The 14835-nt window shown below is 42.5% G+C and overlaps 1 protein-coding gene across 1 annotated transcript; it reads left to right on the top strand.

Annotated features, from left to right (window-relative positions):
• Positions 1 to 3403: 3403 nt before the first annotated feature.
• On the top strand, positions 3404 to 12471 carry LOC311045648 (uncharacterized protein). The gene is made up of 2 exons (XM_084057604.1): positions 3404 to 3518; positions 9414 to 12471. The coding sequence occupies exons 1-2, from the start codon at positions 3506 to 3508 to the stop codon at positions 10649 to 10651; spliced, it is 1251 nt and encodes a 416-aa protein (XP_083913730.1). The 5' UTR covers positions 3404 to 3505; the 3' UTR covers positions 10652 to 12471.
• Positions 12472 to 14835: the final 2364 nt, after the last annotated feature.

Below are 14835 nucleotides of genomic sequence, written 5' to 3'. Positions count from 1 at the left end.
ACTGGACAGTTTGTGCCGCTACAGTCAGCCTGCGTTATCATTAGAGAGACAGAGTTTTGTTTTCCCTCAGGCTATCAGAGCCCTTAACAATGACCAAACTACCAGGTCAAATGTCTTTCATCTGTAAATAGTCTCACTCACAACAGAGCACACACAGAGTCCTTCTTCTTTTTCTTTTCTTTTTTTGGGGGACAATTCTCTTGCACATAATTAATTGTATGTATTTGGATTGTATCTTTCTCAGAATTGCTACACTTCAGCACATAATATTTAATGCTTCTGCATTTATGTATATTCTGTATATATTTTAAATTGTCTGTACATATTTATATAGTTTTTTGCACACATACTGTATCAGGTTATACAAAATTCTAAACACTTACCCACTGACACACAATTTACACTCTTGATGCACTTTACTCTTTATCACTTTTTTAGTTATTGCTGCTTGTAGTTTGTACTCGTAGTATTTATTTATTTATTTTTCCAGCCCTGGCCAAAGCTACCTTGAAATCCAGTGCGTGGGTGAGGAGGTCATCGAGGTAGACCACACAGCGGTTTTGAGGGACCCTGGCCAGGACTGGAAGGTAGCGGGGGCGTTTCAGAGGCCTTGGGCTCAGCCTCAGGAGATAGCTCTATCTGCACTGCGGTGGTCCACCGAGCTGAAGCAGCTGGAGTGATGTGGTCGAGTGCATCATCAATGAGGGGAAGCGGGTAGGAATCCTTATGGGTCACAAAGTTTAGCTGCCAGTAATCCACACAGAACCTCCAGTTATTGTCCTATTCACGCACCAGAAAGCGCTCAGGGGCTGTTGGAGGGTTCAATGATCTCCTGCTGCTGCCATTGCCCACATCTTCTGTTATGCTGTTGCACTTTTTTTGCTAAGGGCAGTTGCTAGGGGGCGAAGGCAGATCTCAAGTTGGACCAATGTGGTCCAGGTAGTCCTTGTTGTGGTCAGTGAATGTGTTGAGTAGGTCCCATAGCTGAAAGCTCTGTGTCGGGGGAGAGACTCTCCTTGCTCTGCTGAATGGGCTCCCACATGGCTGCACGGGTCTTCTCTGATGGGCCCTGTGCTGGCAGTACTGGAACCTGGCTGTTGAACCCCCCCATTGACCGGCGTCACACTCGGGGCAGGCTGGCAGCTGACGTGGGTGACTCAGGGACAGGGTGAGCCTTTCCAGAGGTGGAATGCTGACATTACCAGCTCTCACGCCACTGCAACGCTGAATCACTATTGTCACTTAACACATATAAAAGCGGGTCCTCGTGATATTCACAATGGATGAATGGATAGGTAGGTAGGTAGGTAGGTAGGAAGACAGCCAATAGAAAGACAGACAGACAGACAGACAGACAGACAGACAGACAGACAGACAGACAGACAGACAGACAGACCGTTGGCTTGATCGCAGCAAAACTGTGCGCACACACTCCTTGGATGCAAAGCAGAGCAGAACCTCTGGCCCAACTTTTTCACATGGGCCTGTTATAGCGCCACTAGGAGGCAGATTTTTGCAAAACACGTTTTTTTTACTGTACTCCTACAGATTTTGTCCAAACATCACGTAAATCGGTACACAGTATCTCTATAGCCATTAAACGAAACAGGCCTTTCAGATTTTTCATATTCCATCCTGATTGGCTTTTCATATCTGCCTTTTATAGTGCCGCCAGGACTAATGTAAAATATTTTTTGGGGATATTACTCCTTCAGATTGTATCCAAATTTCACGCAAATCGGTACACCTCTAGTCTATAGTCATGTGACAGATCCGTTTGATTTTTCATATTCCATCCTGATTGGCTAAGACTGACATGTAAAGTTTGCAGGAGTGCCCCGCTTTGAACAAAAAAATATTGACTTAAATTTTGTCCAAACATCACACAAATCAGTACACGTTATCTCTATAGTCAAGTGATCAAGACGGATCCGTCCAATTTTTCATATTCCATCCTGATTGACGAATTCCGAACATTGCTGGCCCACAATAACCTACCTGGCCTGGCGGAGACCTGTGCTCCGAGGAGCACTTTTTCTAGTTTAAGTAATAGACTTTATGCCACATTGGATGTCTGGGGACTTTTAGTTATAAATGACATATTTATTAGGCTAGAACAGTTGAAAGTGTTTCTGTTGTAATTTGTGCAGGGTCATCATGCATGGCTATACAGCTAAAAGCCTACTTTCCTCCCATGGTGTGAATGGTTCTGATTAACAGAAATTTAAGTCAATTTCAATTCCCACTGTAACCATTAAGACTTACATAACCCTACTTAAATAGTGGGGATTTCCCACTATTTAAGTACAGCTATGTCTAATGGGTGTGGTGGAAAAAGTAGGCTACTATATTTCTTTACTTAAGTAAAATATCAATACTGCAATGTAGATATACTCTGTTACAAGTAGAAGTCCAGTTTTCAAAATGTACTTGAGTAAAAGTGCAAAAGTATCAACATCAAAATATACTTAAAGTACCAAAAGTAAAAGTACTCATTGTGCAGATTGCAGAATGTCCCAAGTTCAAATTCTATGAAAAATCTTTTTAAAAATAGACAATCTACAAGCTCACAATGTGTCGCATCGTGACCCATTGTGAGCTTGTCGATCTGCTATTTTCAAATGGCCAAAATGTATATAGGGCTGTAGTGGTTAGTGTGTTTTATAATAATAATCAAAATCTATAAAGTAGCTAACTAGTAACTAAAGTTTTCATATGATTGTAGTGGAGTAAAAGTACAATATTTCCTCTGAGGTGTAGGCCTAGTAGTGGAGTAAAGTAAAAGTATTGAAAATTGGAAATACCCTACAGACAGTACTTGAGTAAATGTACTTAGTTACTTAATTTCCACCACTGCTGGTTACAGCAGTTCATCCACGAAGGCCACCAAGGTTCTTCTTTTTTCTAAGGAGTATTGGAAATGTGGATTGATTTATGAATGATGCTTTATTTAAATATAATACGATGGATCTTATCTTATCTTAATACCTATTTTGAAGCACTTGTTGACACCTATAAACATGCTTGGACGACTTTGTAACCACTTATTAGCCACCAGAGCGCGCACTACCATTACAAAGTGGTAGTAAGATACTGACTAACTACTGCTTATTGGAACAAAAAAATAAGCGCCCATCTAAATTTACAGTCACTGATGATGATGAATTCACGCTCACACACGCACGCCCGCCACGGCCCACGGCCACGCACGTTAAAAGTAAAACACGTACACACGCGCACGCACGTCGCACGCCTGCCGACACAAACACGGGAAGCTGAATTTCCACATTCCGCTTGGAGTTTAGCAGTCAGTGGAGGGAGCGACACACCCAGATCCTGTAAAGGTTAAACAGCAGGCTAAAAGCTGGCTGTGATGCGGAGAGGAGACTGAGAGAGAGAGAGCGAGAGAGAGAGAGAGAGAGAGAGAGAGAGGTCCCGTTGCACTGAACGCTTCAGCTGCCCATGAGGGCAGCAGCACATAGAGGGAAAGCAACAGGTTGCAGCCATGGCATTCAAAGGTAAGGGAAATCCTCTTAACAACTTAACAGCATGCTCACACTGTCACACAATAAATCACAGTCAAGTCCATTTCTTTTACAATCCATTATTTAGGTTATAGACTATCTTAATGTGCATTGCAACAATATACATATATATATATATATATATATATATATATATATATATATATATATATATATATATATATATATATATATATATATATATATTTTTATTTTTATTTTTTATTTTTATTTTTTATTGATATATATATGCTAGTGTGTGTGTGTGTGTGTGTGTGTGTGTGTGTGTGTGTGTGTGTGTGTGTGTGTGTGTGTGTGTGTGTCTATCATCTCAAAGAGTCTCCTACTGACCGATGACCCAGTCATCAATTTATTGGCTCAGGAATGCGACAAAAACAATGGGGTGTGTAATTGATAGAAAACAAGTCACTTTTTTGGGTGAACTACTCCTTTTAAACCATCACCCTTCCATGCTCTGCTTTAAAGTGGTTCTAATATCTTGATGTGGAATATCTTGCATGCATTTAGAAAAATGCTCATTCAAACAGCAATGTAAAGGTTCGATAGAAAGCAGGCCGTTATCTCTGAGGAAAGTCTCAGAGAGGATGTAGCAACTCACATTGCTACACAGTGAGGTCATTTTTTTTGTGTGCTCCAGAATTAAACCTTGCTCCTCTCTCTGGTTGTACACACCCGAGACATTCCAGAGAATCCCTACTGTTTACATAGCACACACACACAGAACACTGGTAAGTGGACCACGCCACAAATTAAATAGTCATCGCCTCACACTAATATAGACAGTGAAATCCTCAGTACTCATGTAACTCTGAGAGTGTACACACTCTTGCACACTCTCAAGAGCAACACAAAAATTGCACACGACTGGATTCTATTGTGTTGGCTGTTTCCTGAAGATTGAAGTCTGTCATACATATAGATCCTTGACCTTTGGCTCCAGACTCCAAAGGTAAACTTCATCAATATTTAGAATTAATGGTTGACCTGACTTCCACCAAAACAACTAAAGCATGACTGATTGTCTTGTTTAATCTTATCAACCTCGTTGCCTAATGAATGAATCAAACCTTCAGACTGTGATTGTGTTCCCAAGCAAGATATCATTGTTTCAGATATGTGTAAGCACTTAAACCCCATAGGGTCCTCCAGTGATCTATCCTTGGCCCCCTCATTTTTTGCATTTACATTTGCATTGCGAGGTTGTAGATATGCGTTTTTCACTGAATGTTAGCCTATTGTTTTGCCAAATGTTCTCCTATTATGACATGCATGCCCAGGAATAGGGATGTTAGGGTTTGTGTTGGTCAATGCACTGAAGTTATGAATAACACAAAAAAGTGGCTAAAAGGACATTTGAAGAAAAACACCACATCATTGCCTCCAAGTAATAATGCAGTAGTACTCTATGCAGTTGTGTCAAACTACTTTTCTGTGCCTTTTCACAGTGACACAAAGCTTTGAATATATAACTACTGATAGCTATCTTTTTTGAACAAGGCAAAGAGCCATGTTGGATGCAAATGAGTCAGGAGATAATGTCCTGCACATGGACAATAGCCATCATAGACACCAGTTCATAATGTAAAATCATTCTGCCAGCCTGGGACATATAGTGAATAAACAAGCAAATGTATGAATGCAGTGGCACTCACACGCACGCTCACACACGCTCTCTCTCTCTCTCTCTCACACACACACACGCACGCACGCACGCACGCACGCACGCACGCACGCACGCACGCACGCACGCACGCACGCACACACACACACACACACACACACACACACACACACACACACACACACACACACACACACACACACACACACACACACACACCCAGCCCCTTATCTCAAAGTGATGAACAAACATGCACTTTCTTTCTTATGCAACCTCTTTTGCTTATTTGTTTCTGTGCGCTTTGTTTTCTGTGAAAACATATTAAGCTGCATTGTTTGCAGATCAGTTTGGCTAAGTTGACACCAAAACAACAACAACCTGTCCCTTTGAAGGTGCCTCCAGGTGGACTTTTATTGAGTCCCCAGTTGGAAATCAAACCTAAAAAGAACAGGCAGGCAGTGTTACACAGTGAAATCCTCAGCATTCATTTATCTCTGAGAGAGTAAAAATGGGCCATTTTACTGTATACTGTGAGTGTCAGAGTAAAATGGACATTGATGATTTAGTGGTGTGGTGACATCTTTAACCCATTGAGTTTCACCGGGAATGGATCACATAAGCCAGGCATTGTAATCGTCATGCTTTACCTATTGAGCAACAGAGAACTACAAAGCTCATTGAAACTCTGAAGGGACTTTTTTCCCTGTCGCCTTGAACGACCCGCTTAAACATCCCTATTCTGGGGCGAACATTTGGTGAAAACAGCACATTTACTAGAAAAAGTGCTCCTCAGAGCACAGGTCTCCTAGCCTGGTAAAGCCCCTCCCTCCGGAAAATCTCATTTCCATTTGATTTCAGGAAGGAGTCTGGCCTGAAGGCTTGTCTGGGCGTTTCTAGCCCGTTCACCAAATGGACGAACCTATCAGCGTCGTCGCTCATCATGGCGAAAGTTGGCCAATCAGGTGGCGAGTTCGAGTGAGCCCGAATGGAACCGAGTGCAGCCTGAGTGCAGCCGACCAAAAACGAACGGCAGTCGGCAGCCATCTTTTTTGACCGCAGTGTTGTCTACTCTCTTTTAAACTTCAAAACGCTCTCTAACTTCTATTTTGAGGCACAGAATTAATCATGACAGAGCCTATTTAAAAATAAAAATCACACCCTGTGTGAAGGTAGCGGCGCCTTTGATACATTTTGTCATCGATATGTGTTTATAATGTGTTTATAGCCATGTGTCACGTGAAGCTTGACCAATCACTTTGTTGACGGGTCTGACCAATCAGAACGTTGACGGGTCTGACCAATCAGAACGTTGACGGGTCTGACCAATCAGAACGTTGACGGGTCTGACCAATCAGAACGTTGACGGTGAACACGGACAAAGTCAGGTATAGAGCGGCTAGCGCCGCTAAAAATTCAGAGAACCGGCAGGGGCGGGCAGTGACACGCATGTGACTATCCGAATAAGGCAACCTATTTTGGGCATGGCCGTCTCAAAAGTCCCGTTGCGTCACATTAGTCTGGAGGTGGTAAAAATGCACTGGCTGAAGGGGAACACAGCTGATTGGCTGAAGGGGTTGTCAGTCAACTGTATTACTCCCGCCCAACTCCAGCCCACAGCCAAAGTGAATGAATGGGCGATCATGCCAGACTCACTCCTGAAATAAATTACAAATGAGATTTCCGGAGGGAGGGTTTACCAGGCTACGGGTCTCCGCCAGGTCAGGTAGGTTATTGTGGCCTCCTGGTGGCGCTATAATGGGCCAATGTGAAAAGGGTGCTATTTCTTCTTAGGCCTTTCAATAGGACAGTGCACTCATGATTTGAGGCTTTTTGTTCCAAAAATGAGTTTTGCTAAAGTAGACCTGCTGTAACAGGCCATTGTGAAAAGGGTAGCCTAGTGGGAATGTGCGCACAAAAATGTGTACGCACATTCGGAAATCGACAAAATCTGTAGGAGTGATATCTAAAAATGTGTTTTGCACAAATCGGCCTCCTGGTGGCGCTATAACAGGCCAATCTGAAAGATTCGGGGCACAGGTTTGGCTTTGGCACCCAGGGAGTGTGTGTGCACAGTTTCGCAGCGGCCGGGCTAGAGATGCCGGAGATTAGCTGTTCACAGACAGACACACGGACGGACACACGGACACATTGACACACGGACACACGGACGGACGGACAGGGTGCAAAACATATTCTCGCCATGCCTTCTGGCCTGGCGGAGACAAGAAGCTCACAGCGTTGTGAGCTTGTAGATGAGCTGTTTTCAGCAAAGATAATTGGTGTAGAGGGGAAAAAAGAGGGGGCTAGTACAGATCCGTGGGCCTGAGGGAGTGATGTGCAGAGTGGGTTCCAGATTTGGAACGATGCAAAAAGTAGGGTTTAAATGGTTAACTGCTGCTAATGATGTGTGAGGAGAGCTGAAACATTTTTCAATTATACTAACATTATGCGTACTCACCATGCCTGTTTATTAAACTTGGATGAACAGCCCTAATATCAGCAATAAATAGACACAATACAGTTTATGACCTGTAGTCACACTCTGCCTCAAGTCAATTTACTACAATATTTATTCCTGTGAGCCTTGATCATGCTTCACTTTGATCAGTATGAGATCAAATGAGAGAGCTCTTTGTATTTAAATGAGGTCTCAAGATGATATACTGTATATAACTTACTATGTAATGCAGTGGAGGAGCGTCTTGCTTATCCTCTTCATGTGCATGTTTTTATTATTTCTTTGTTTGTTCTGAGTTGAGATGCTGCTATGACCAAATTAAGTTTTTATTTTCTCTTTTTTTTATTTCGCCTGCACAGATTGTTGACCGTTTTATCTCACACTGCGATTTTGTGAATACAGCCCTTTCACATTATGTTTGTTAGTTCTCTGTCTTCCAACATGGCTGCCTGTAACATAGCAACCATTGTTTCTTTAAACGGCATTGAAAGAGACAGCGGTTGCTATGTGTTGATATATGAGCAAAAACATAATAGTGTCTTGTTACTGGATCTTGTAAAGAAGTCACAGTAACATGAATATGCTTTTCCAGTGTTTACCTACTCCATCATCACTGCACAGAAATTATGAACCATTTTCTTTAAGAAGTGGTAACCAGTGGTTGCAGGCAGCCACAATTGGGGGTGGGGGGGTTCATAAAAAAAAGCGTTTTTTTCAGCATTAACTACTGGACTACTGTGTCCCAGCATGCATCTACCTTCAGCTGACTAGGTCGACTCCTGTTTTAACCCCACCAAATGGAGTGGCTGTGTGTTGTTGGGGTGTTAGCACATTCCATCCTTCTCACTGTGGAGCCGCTTTCCACTTCTATTGTGAAGGGTGAGGAAGTGTGATGTCACTGGCAAACACAGGCACCACTCCCCCCCCCCCCCCCCCCCTCTCTCTCTCTCTCTTTCTCTCTCTCTCTCTCTCTCTCTCTCTCTCTCTCTCTCTCCCTCCCTTTCTGGTGGCCTTTCTCATCCTCTCTCACGCTTCCTGTCTGATTCATATGAAAGTGACCCTGTGTTGAAAATGCTAATATCTTCACATAGCATCCCCAAGACCATGCAGGAAGTTTGCTGCAAATAACGAGTGACGTGTATCTGCCTGTATTTATACAACTCTGTTAAAACTGTATATTCAAAGCTCTCCTACTATTGTCTATCTTATTTACTCGTCCTTACACCTGCGTTTCTTCATGTGGCTCCAAGACTGTACAGTATCTGTATCTTGCTTTAAAGTAATTGTAAAACACATAGTTTGGCACGCCAAAGTCATCGCACCTGTTTCCTCTCTCATATCCTGCTATGAAGGTCTGAGGTGGACTCTTGCTCCCCAGTCATCTGCATCACCATGGCAACGTCTGTGCTAATCACAACAACCAGGAGTCCTTAGAGATGTTGCTAGGTACCAGGCCCCTTCTACGTCTCTGTGGGACTGTATGGAGAACATCCACACAGACTTGTGTGTGCGTGTGCGTGTGCGTGTGTGTTGTATTTTTCATACGTGTACATAGTGCATGGGGTTTGCTGTTGGTCTGTGTGTATGGAGGCTTGTGCACCACCATCAGAACAACAGATTAGAGAGAGTGAGGAAAAAGAGAACCCCCCAAAGCTGAGTCAAACTAAAGACTAATAGAGAGGCTGACATTGATGAACTGTATTCCAATGACTTCATTCAAATTCCAGTCTCCTTTGTAATGAAGTCTCACAGTCTAACTTGTCCTGTGTCCTGTTCTGTTCTGTTCCAGAGATGGTCTGCCATTGGGGTGTCCTGTTGCATTTCATGTTGCTGGTAAATAATGGACTTGTGGATGGATGCCTGTGTCCTGAAGCCACCATTTTGGACCAGTTTCCCTCAGAGCTGCCCACAGAGACTTGCTGCTTGAACTACTCTGGTTCCACGTTTGGCCGCTTGCCTTGGCCTGTGTTTACCAATGAGACGGCCATAGAAATCTTGGATCTGTCCCATTGTAACATCAGTCACATTGACATCATTGGCACCGGAGTATCTGTCGTGAGAGAGGTCTACCTGAGTCACAATGGGTTAACCACACTGCCAGGGGAATTCCTGACCAGCCAGATCAGCCTGAGGCTCCTGGACCTGGACATGAACCTGCTGCAAGAGCTCCCTCAGGGCTTCCTTCAGAGCGCTGACAGCCTTCAGGAGCTACGCCTACAGGGGAATCATCTCCGCTCTCTCCCAAGCTCTGTGCTCCAGAAGCCCGACCTGCTGAGGCTAGAGCTGGACGGTAACCCCTGGGCCTGCTCCTGTTTCCTGATTGAGAGCCTGCAAGCAGGGAATCATGACAATAGGACCACCGGCCTAAAGGATCTAGTTGGGAACCTGACCTGCGCGTCTCCCAGGAAATTGGCGGGCCGGATCGTGTGGTCAGTGAAGATAAGCGACGTGTGCCGCCCGCCTGGCCTCACTGCGCTCTTCATTCTCCTCCCCCTCCTCATCCTCTCAGCCCTGGTACTCTGCTGGTGCTGTGGGAGGAAGAGGAAGAAGAAGGAGACTCCGGCCTTCAGCACCTCCAAGAAGAAGCCCTCCGGTTCCAACTGCAATGGCCAGAAGCACCGGTCCAAGCAGAAGCTCGCGCCCGGAGAGTCACCCGTCAAATCCGTGAACGTCGGAGGTGGGGGCATCCTGAAGAACCAGCTTCTGCTACTCCCGGCCTCCGCCCTCCTGGGCAGCACCAGAGACATTTATGAGGAGGTGGAGATTAAGCTGGGCTCAGTAGAGTCCCTTACCCATGCCTCCTCTGCCCGCGGCTCCACCGCATCAGAGGTGAGACAGGGCCCCCATGGGACGGAGACAGGCAGCAAGGCAGAGCTGGACACAGTGAGTGTGACAGAGGTGATGAAAGACTCGTCTGACAGGGAGAAGGCCTACATGACCCAGTCCACTGAATACTACAGTCTTGTGCCTGCCATCGACCTGGACGACTCTGACCATGCCGAGTACGAGAGTGTCGACCTCTCGTGACACTAGTGTAGAGGCGGTAAATGGTCTCTGTATGCGTGTGTGTGTGTGCATGCGTGCGTATATGCGTGTGCGTGTGTGTGTGAGTGTGTGCTTGTGCGTGCGTGTGTGTGAATGTGATAGAAGAGACAGTGAGTTATCTGTTGTCACACAGACAGTCTGGTCAGAACACTGATGTATCACAATGTAAGAGGAAGTGATATAATCCCACGCTTTTCCTGTGGGACCTGAGGAACGCTGTTGCTGTTTGAAAGGGAGGCCCACTTTTTCTCTTGCAGTGGCTAACCATGTAAAGACTTACATTTCACTGCAAATGCAGACTTTTTGAACGATGACTTTTGACAGAGGTTTACACAAAGACTTCTCTTAATTTCATGTTCGACTCCATCGGAATACACCAAAGGATGTGTTTGACCACCATACTATATGCAATCAACAGAGCTTGTGCCATCTGCATTGCTTCCTCTTGCCACACCCAAGTAAAACCGACATGTGTAGTACTTACAGTCCAGTACCAGTTTTACCAGTTACATAGGATTTTCCACACTTGATGCTCTGGAGATTAACATCCTTCACCACTTTCAACGTGGTGTTGCTATTTTGGGCTTGTCATTAATAAGGGTAAAACATTTCAAAACGTTTCCAATGTTTCAATTGAAATTGTGAAAATAGCAGTTCTACAACACATCACATCACAACACCTTGTGAGCTTGTAGATCAGCCATTTTCACTGTTTGACGTATGACGAATCTTAAGTGGTTATGGCTACCCCACTAATAGGTGCTAAACAGTGAATCAAGCTACAATAGCTACTATTAATTGTATGTGACATGAGGAATGTACAGTATAAACGAGAAAAATTAATAAGTCCACATTTAGAAAAGGACACTATGAAGTAGACATGAGAGGAAAATGCTGACTTTCTGCCACTCCACTTGCAGAAATGCACACTTACACACTAAAGTCCTCACTCAGTGTTAAATTAACACTGAGGTTTCTACTGTGTAGGTTGGAAAATGGCAGGATCAAAATGCTGGTAAAATGCTGGTGTTAGATAGTAATCTGTGTGGTGTGGCGTGATTCAGGTTGGCTCAGTAAACTGAGCTACAGAGGGCCACTGTGTTAAGGTGCTAAGCATAATGACAGTGCCGGGGAACTACACAAAAGAATAACTAGTTGCACTAAATATTGGGGTCAACAACAAGGTGCAGAATGTACAGACGCTATTGTTGTTAGGAGGTGGAAACTAGACTGAATGTTCACTCTCACCCATTCTGGTTTTGTGTATTAATTGAACCTTGTACAATAAGAAAGAGAGAGGAGAGGAAGATGGGAGGGGAACTTCCTGAAAAAAAAACTTGTTTTCATCACCTTTCACCTTCTCTATATATTGTAAGATTTTAATGTATTTCAAATTATAAACGTTTAGGTCAAAACACTTGGGCAGATGCAGCAGAACTTGACAATGACTGATGATAATGTGTTTTATAAATCTGGGAAACTTTTGCACTGTACTAAAAACTTTTTAAAGATATACTATGACCATATCAGCCCACATGAAGGAGCATGAGAGAGACTGTGGAATTTATGGCAAAAACATTTTGTTACTACAGTAAGCATTTACACTGTTTCAATGACAGCTACTACATGCCATGAGTTGATGAATGTTGCATTAACTTTCAAAATGGGACTACTGCTACCCAAAGGCACTGATATTTATCCATGTTGACATGTGTATTTTGTTGATAATGCTTATTTTTTTTTCCACCGTGCATTTCATTGTTTTTTGTTGTTGTTTTTTTGGGAGACAAATAAATATTATTTTCAAATCTTTGCCTCACAGGACTCTGATGTTGACGATAACAATACCCTGGCAAGTTAATGGCACATCAAGTAGGCCAAGACATACCATGCTAGGCCACCATAAAGGCAACTAAAGTTCAATTAACATTGAAGATTTTAATGTGTATTGTCTGCTATTTGCAATTAAGATATTCTACAGATGTGTATGGTGTTCTGTCTCTCTCATGACCTTCAGGCATGAGTGAAAAGTTTTAGTAAGACAGTGAAAGGATTTTTTTGGGGGTGAATATCTTGAGGACAGCAAATCATAGCTATATTATTATAAGCTAACTGTTCTTGTGGGAATAATGTCTTGCTCTTTTTATCTGAGCCTCCTTTGTGGCCCCTCAGTTTTCTCTGTCCCTACAATGACCTAAGGCAGCCTCAGCTACCTGAAATCCTGCTTTCTACCCAGCTCTAATTTCACTCACAGTGGGAGGTTGTAATTATGGCGTTGGGTTACCCAAACGATCAGCATGGAACCCACACCCTCCTCTCTAGTTCTCAGAGGTCTTAGCCCCAATCAGTGGATCATTTGGCTGAGGCCAGGAAATGACTTGGCAGAAGTGGTCAGGGTCTCCTCGGATGCCTGTATGATGTATTTGATCTAGAGCAAGATCACAGAGCACCCATTGTCCTTAGGTCTGATACAGAGGACATCAAATTCCCAAATGAAAGTGGGATACCCCTCACCTTGTTGAATGAATGCAGCAGTGAATAGTTGTCCATCTTAAAGTGATGATATTAACCTTAAAAACACAAAAATGAAATTTTAAAATCAAATAGAAATAAAAGTATGACATGTATATACACTCCTCACACCAAAAAAAAGTATATACGGTACGTAGGCTATATGAGGTATACAATACAATAAATTAAGCTATGATTCTGGGTGCAACAGTTAATCAAACTAATCGATTTGATCGATTATGAAAAATTATCAATCCATTATTTTATAAAATATTTATTTATAGAAACTCTGGTCACTATTTTTGCATGACACCGTTGTGCAGCAAAGTATAAACTAGGGCTTAAGTGGTTAATCAATTGGTTAATCGTTTTTTTTATTTAAAAAAACGATTTTCAATTATTTGATCAATCATTTTTGATAGAAGAAAATAATTGATAGTAGCACAATTTGCAGGCAATTAGGATTGGTAATCAATTGGTAAAATCCTTGCTTCTGAGCTAGATGTGAATAGAACGTGGCTTTTTGTACAGTTTCCCCCCTTTGTCTTATTTTATTTTATTCTATAACCTTTTTGATTCATTTATGAGATAAATAGCCTATTGGTACGGCCTGAAGCAGGGCTGCGGCCAAGAGTAATGTTCCGAATTACAAGAGTGACATCCAGTGGTAGGAATGAGAAGTGCAGCATGTCAGACGCGCTGAGAATGGGGAAAATACGTCACCACGACAATAAATATACACATAGCTAATAAATGCGTTATAATAAAACATACACAGCATCTGCCTTAGTTAAATGAGCATGACTTGGATGTGTACGCCGCTAATGACAACAAGAGGGGGAAGTATAATAGTTAGTACCTGTCTGGGCTCCGAGGAAGAACAGATTGCCCCATAAATATACTGTCAAGAGAGAGTAAACAGAGCAGGAATAAAACAGTCCTGGAAAACAGAGCCTGATTTACAGTTGACCAGTGAAACGATGTGAAGAACAAATAAGTCAACTGAGCACAACAGCCAATGACAAAGGTTGAAGGATGGGTGGGATTTGAGATATTATGCATCAGACTGACTGTGTTACTGTTTTGACACAATGAATGAGCAGTGGTGTAAAGTAACTAAGTACATGTACTGAATTCATGTACTGAGTACTGTAGTATAATGTTGAGGTATTTTACTTTACTGGAGTACTTCCAATTTTCAATAATTTTACTTCTACCCCACTACATCTCAGAGGAAAATATTATACTTATACTTCACTACAATTATTTGAAAACTTTAGTAACTTACTAGTTACTTTGTAGATTTTGATTATTATTACAAAACATACAGTGACCACTTCAGCCCTATATACATTTCGGCCATTTGAAAATAGCTGATCTACAAGCTCACAATGCGTCGCCATGCAATGCATTATGAGCTTGTAAATCTGCTATTTTCAAAATATTTTTTATACAATTTATACATTTGAAAACTTGTGAAATGTGACATTCTACATAATGAGTACTTTTACTTTTTGCTTTTGTACTTTAAGTATATTTTGATACCAATACATTTGTAGTTCTACTCAACTAAATGTTTAATTCCGGACTTTTACTTGTAACAGAGTCATTCTACATTGCCGTATTGATACTTTTATTTAAGAAAAATATGTGAG

This window comes from Gymnoscopelus microlampas (genome assembly GCF_963454915.1).
Source record: "Gymnoscopelus microlampas genome assembly, chromosome: 5".
Taxonomy (NCBI): domain Eukaryota; kingdom Metazoa; phylum Chordata; class Actinopteri; order Myctophiformes; family Myctophidae; genus Gymnoscopelus; species Gymnoscopelus microlampas.
The sequence above is the reverse complement of the archived record's forward strand: the minus strand, read 5'-3'. Positions and strand labels throughout refer to the sequence as shown.